Source organism: Trachurus trachurus (genome assembly GCF_905171665.1).
Source record: "Trachurus trachurus genome assembly, chromosome: 11".
Classification (NCBI taxonomy): Eukaryota; Metazoa; Chordata; class Actinopteri; order Carangiformes; family Carangidae; genus Trachurus; species Trachurus trachurus.
The window spans coordinates 9,715,765-9,721,827 of NC_139904.1; the positions used below are offsets into that span (position 1 = coordinate 9,715,765).

At 40.6% G+C, this 6,063-nt stretch overlaps 1 protein-coding gene across 1 annotated transcript; it reads left to right on the top strand.

The window, feature by feature from the left end:
- Positions 1 to 425: 425 nt before the first annotated feature.
- cart4 (cocaine- and amphetamine-regulated transcript 4) lies at positions 426 to 3,027 on the top strand (the record flags this gene model as incomplete). The annotated part of the gene is made up of 3 exons (XM_083981483.1): positions 426 to 569; positions 1,697 to 1,780; positions 2,920 to 3,027. The coding sequence occupies 3 exons, from the start codon at positions 426 to 428 to the stop codon at positions 3,025 to 3,027; spliced, it is 336 nt and encodes a 111-aa protein (XP_083837609.1).
- Between the last annotated feature and the right edge of the window lie 3,036 nt (positions 3,028 to 6,063).

The window sequence follows — 6,063 nt, forward strand, 5'->3', positions numbered from 1 at the left end:
ACACGGGAGGAGGAGGAGGAGGAGGAGGAGGAGGAGGAGGAGGCGCTATAAATACAGGAGGAGTGAGAAGCCTGAAGTCAAACCAAGACAGAGGAAGAAGTAGAACAAGAAAAAAGTGGAAAATTAAAGACGAGGACAGTGGAGCTGACATCACACGCCAACGAAGAAGAAAAAGAAGAAAAAGAAGAGGAAAAGGAGGAAAAGGAGAAGAAGCTGAACGTTATTCCTGCAGGATCTTAAATCGTCTCTTTTGCATTTAATCGTGAGTCCAACAGAACTTCATTCACTTTTTTTTTTTTACAGTTTTTTAATATCTTTTTAAATCTAATTTTACATTTTATTCTGTTGTTCATGTGTTTTTTTTCTCTGTTTATTTATTATTTTCTTTTTTTCTTATTTTAGGTAATTTAAAGCTAGTTTTGGTGATGGAGAGCGTGCGAGCCGTCGTCTACCTGTCTGTCTGTCTGTCCGTGCTGACGTCGCTCTGTCAGGGTCAGAGGTCGGCCGACAACCAAGCGCCACCGTCGGCGCTGGATGAGCAGGCGCTCGGACTCACGACCAGAGAGCTGGTGAGTGAGTCACATGATCAGGTTTAAATAAAGTTGTATTGAATTGTACATTACACTGTACTGTAGGTGCAGGTAAACTAAAACTACTGTTGCTTTAAGGTGGTAAATGTAAATGTCATGTTGAAACAGCCGCTAAATGGAGGTAAGAGAGAAAATTCAAACAATGTTTTCCATGTATCTAATGTTGAACTTAAACAGTTTAGTTGTAAATAAATGTAAATTAATAAAGTGAATGAGTGAATATGAGATATAAACAAACTAATTGCAACAAATTAAGGTGGTGAATGTTAAATTGTTGATTTAATATCATCAGATTAACATTAAAATAAGGTGGAAATGACCAATTGCCTCAAGTGGGAAAGGTTTAAATCATAAAAAACGTTTATAAACAATCTCCAAACTGATCTAATTAAGGTGGATATTGTTAGTAAATAAAGATTAAAATGATAAATGTATAACAAATACTAATAATAGATGTGGTAAACCATTATTTCAAGTCAATAATAGATTATCTAGGTAAAGTCGAAGCAGGAAAAAATGTCAAAGATATTTAATTAAATGGAAAAAAGGAACAGCCTTTCAAAATAAAATATTCTCCCGCTGACAAAAGTTTTCACAGCTGCAGTCTGCAATAAATACTTTGCAGTTGTGCAATAAAAAATTATTTTCAGGGATCCAGTGACAGTGTAAACACAAGGCTCATATAAAGATTAATAGTATAATTTGATCATTTATTGGTCATACTAGTATCAATGATCAAAGGTCAAACAATTTTTCATTTCTCTACTTTAAGTTTAAATATCAGGAAAAAAGAAAAAAAAGTAAATAGAACAAGTTGTAATAAATAATGTTTAGGACTGATGCTCAGAAAATCACATCTTCACTCAGACACTGTGACTCAGTTATTGATCAGTTAAAACCTGCAGATGCAGCTCGGGGCTGAATATTCCTTCACAATAAAAGCATCTCATTTACTCTGCTGTTTACTGTTGTATCGTTGTGTGTCTGTCCCTGTGTGTGTCTGTCCCTGTGTGTGTCTGTCCCTGTGTGTGTCTGTCCCTGTGTGTGTCTGTCCCTGTGCGTGTGTGTGTGTCTGTCCCTGTGTGTGTCTGTCCCTGTGTGTGCAGGCGGAGGCTCTGCAGGGTTTCCTGGATGACGCCGACAACAGGGTCGGTCTCTCTGTGGAGAAGAAAGCCAGCGTCATCCCACGGGTGAGAACACGACTGACAGCTGTCAATCAAACACACAGAGAGTTCATTTTTGACCTCGATAAAAAAAATCGATAATCGTAATCGATAAAAAAAATTGACTGCTAAAAATATTTTTTTAACTAATCTTCTTCTTATTCTTTTTTAAATTATGATTAAAGCAGAAGTAAGTGATATATTTGTGTTAATATAAGTCTTAAATAGTTATATCTTCCGACAGCAATCACTTACATAGAGTGTTTGGACTGAAACACGGGTCTCTCAGTCCCTCTGCTCTGCTCTGAGCCGAGGAGAAAACATTTATCGTATCCTACAGTTTTTATCCAATGAGCAGAGAGAACGGCATGCAGGGCTGTGTGTGCAGCCAAGGAACGCCGTGAATGTGGTGACGTAGGGACGAGGACTGTTATGGTGCGTTCAAGGCAGCCCGTAACTCGTGTATTTCCGACCTGTGAAGTCGTACCAGTTCAATCCGGTACGAGTTCATGGGTCGGAAGTTACGAGTGGCCGTTATAGTGACTTTCACAGGTAAAACAGGTCGGAAAAACACGAGTGGGTTGCCTGGAACGCTACAAAGTCGTAAGTCGTGACTTGAAGCTGTAATTTACGGTTTCAAAAGCCGGCCTGGAACGCAGCATTAGCCAAAACGACCGGATCGCTTACTTCTGCTTTAAAAACACCACACACAATCTTAAATAACTGTCTACTATACTTTCACTTTCTCGAATATAAATCAAATTTGAATAAAATGCAGCGTATAAAAATATCTGAGCTGGCGCGTCGTGACATGACGTTGGGGTCTTGCGCTCACCAAAAGTTTGTGATGTCACGGAGACGGAGCAGCTTCAGGGAACCTTGGAAAATTCAAATTCAAATAGCTTTATTGTTCACTCTGTGTTTTCAAGTCCTTTTTATGCACTTTAATAATTTATCTGTTTTTAATACTGTTGTTTTTTTAATGTTATATGTTTTATATATTTCCCCCCCTTTTTTTTACATGTTGTGGTCATGACAACGAAGCCTCCTTGACCCTTGAACCTTATTGGCATGAACGGAAACATGGCGCCGCTGAAACTGTTTATAGATGATCAATAATATTATATATTAAATATTAAATCTCCCTCTCTCTCTCTCTCTCTCAGTGTGATGTTGGCGAGAGATGTGCGATGAAACATGGACCAAGAATCGGTCGACTGTGCGACTGCCTGAGAGGAACGGCCTGCAACACCTTCTTCCTTCGCTGCTACTGAACACACACACACACGCACACACACACACACACACACACACACACACACACACACACACACACACACACACACACACACACACACACATATACATTTGTACCTCGGTGTTTGTGAGGACCTCACCCCTGAACCTGAACCTGATCCCGGCCCTGAACCCTCAGACTGGTGAAGATGTCGTCACCATGGAGCTCGTCCTCACAAAGATAGACTTACACACACACACACACACACACACACACACACACACACACACACACACACACACACACACACACACAGACACACACCGGTCTCACCTGGCTGTCTCGCTGCATGTTTCCGTCTTTGTTTTACAGTTCCAGTGTCTGTCCCTCAGATTCATTTATTTTTTTTAAATAAAGTTTGTTCATAAAGCTGCACGTCTCCAGTGACCTCATCATTTACACCTTTTACCGCCCTGAGTTCAGTCTGGCAGGAGATTCTCTCTGCTCAGGCTGAATCCAGGGCCAGCGACCTGCTGAAAAGGACCGAGTGTGTCACTGACGCACCAGGATGTTAAAGCAGAAGTAAGCGAGATGGTTTTGGCTAACTTCCTGTCAGCCGATGGAGTTAGCAGTCCCCGTCCTCGTCCCTACGTCACTGTCGAGGTGTGTCGTGTGAATAAGTGACTGGTCCGTACTTTAAATCAACCTCGGTGCTTTATTTAAGATCTGCAGCAACCACACAGAACATGCACTCACAAACCGGGAAGCCAGTACCGCCGAGAATGTAAACAACAACTAACATGTACTGCGCATGCGCACTTCCTCAGACTACGGTGTCTGTGAGGTTCATACAGAACACCAGAATGGTCTACAGTCACCACATTCACGCGCATCCCTTGGCTGCACACACAGAGAGGACCGCCCCTTTATGCCGTTCTCTCTCCTCATTGGATAAAGGTTGTAGGATACAAGGAAAGTTTTCTCCTCGGCTTACAGCAGAGCAGAGTGACTGACAGACCCGTGTTTCAGACCAAACACTCTATATAAGTGATTGCTGTCGAAGATATAACTATTTAAGACTTATATTACAGTTTTTCTCCATTGGTTTGGCTAATTTTTTTGAAACCGAAAATACATTCGCAAAACAACATGGACAAACCTCCAAACCACTTGGCAAATGTTCACAACAGAATTGTATTTCTCTAGCCTAGAAATCTAGACGCACCCTAGCGGCAGCAAAAATATTTGCTCCGTAGGTGGGTCTAGAAACGAGCCATAGGAACTTTTTGAGTCTCGAACACCGATTGTGTTCACCAATCACAGCGCTCTATCTGTTTAGAGAGTCGTTGGGCGGGCTTAACGTGATGACGACATACATTTTAATTGGCTTGTCAGGCTAACGTCATCCTGCTCTTTGCTCTGATTGGTCGTAGCGCTAGCTAGCGCTACCCTATTGCGTGCAGAGGCAGTTTGAAAGACAGCCTTCATCCCGCCCCCTGGATTGAGCCGAGGTCTACCGGTCGTTTCCAGACTATACATTTTAGTGATATAGTCTGGCTCGTCAGGCTAGTATTTCTCATTAATTTCATCACATTGCAAAAGTCTTTGTACATCTTAGTAAATGATTAAGTACAGATAGCTGCAGTAGCACAATGTCCAGGTGAATAAATCTTATTGATCTAAACTGATTGTTGATTCTCAGTCTAATGGTTGTTCTCTCCAAAACATGTCAGCCTCATTTCATTCTATAACTCATCACATGCACAATAGTTTTGTTTATGTGTTTATATTACAGTATATTATGCTGTATACATTTTCTTTTTACTCTGATGTATGGAAGTTACTTTACGTGTGAATAAAAATGGCTACCTATCCTTGACAGTATGAGTGCAACGTGTGATGTCCAACCTTGGAGGCTTCTGTTACTGTAAAAAAAAAAACACGATGCCAAAGGGACGATGCATTTTGGGGGAACTGACTATTTCTATGAAAAGGAAATTTAGTTTTGACGCATGAGTGAACTGTTTTGAGAGAGAGATGAGCTTTTGCCAGTGATCTATGGTGTTGTGCCGAACTGTAAAACTGTTTTACCAAATGATCTTAGAGTTTTGAGAATGTAATTTGTGTTTCGAAAAATGAGCCAAACCAACGGAGAAAAACTGTAACACAAATATTCTGCTTACTTCTGCTTTAACTTCTGTGGGTGACATCCAACTTTAACCAAAACCTGCAAGAAAGGAGAGTTTCCATCACATTTAAATATCCAGTGATTCTTGTTTTCTGTCGATCAATAAGTCTGTGGTTCAAATCGATAAGTCTGTAATCTGAGTCTGAAGTAGTTCATCTTGTGATCCAGCAGGGGGCGCTCTTCACATTCACCGTCCCAATAGCTGCTTATTGATCCTTTGCTCTTCACTGCTACAGTATTGCTGGTGACATGATCAATAAAGATTTGTGTTCAAATCAAATCCAAACACATCAGGTGTCGGTTACAGTCAGAGCTCGTTCTCAGATCCTCCAGGGGTCCCATACAGGCTTGTCTCAAAACAGCTGGAGGAACATCTGGAAAACTCCGGTTGTTTTTAATTCATGGCCAGAAAACTGTTTTATTGTCCCACAGCTGAACCTCTTCCTCTTCTTCCTCTTCTTCTCCTCCACGTTTATGTTCTACAAGAGAAATGAGTTATTCACTATACGACCACAGTGACAAAGGTTAAATACCCAAGTTCCAACATAACTAATAATTCAGTGTATTTACACCATGAATCATTTAAAGTACCAAAAGTCCTTGAGTCAATATTTTCATATGATGATTCCTGCTGCTCATCTGGACCTGACGGAAAAAAAAAAAAATCAGCTGCAATTAAAAACAATAATGGATCAACACATGGGGGGTTACATGAGTTATTATGCACTTGATGTTAATGATGTTGCTGTGTTAGAATGAAAAACTGGGCTCCGTCTTATTTCTATGTATAATATATCTGTCTATGATTCTTTTACGGCCCCATCCCCCGTTGTTATGTTGTTATGGTTGTTTTTATCTAAGATCGCTCAGTCTGTTTGTATGTTT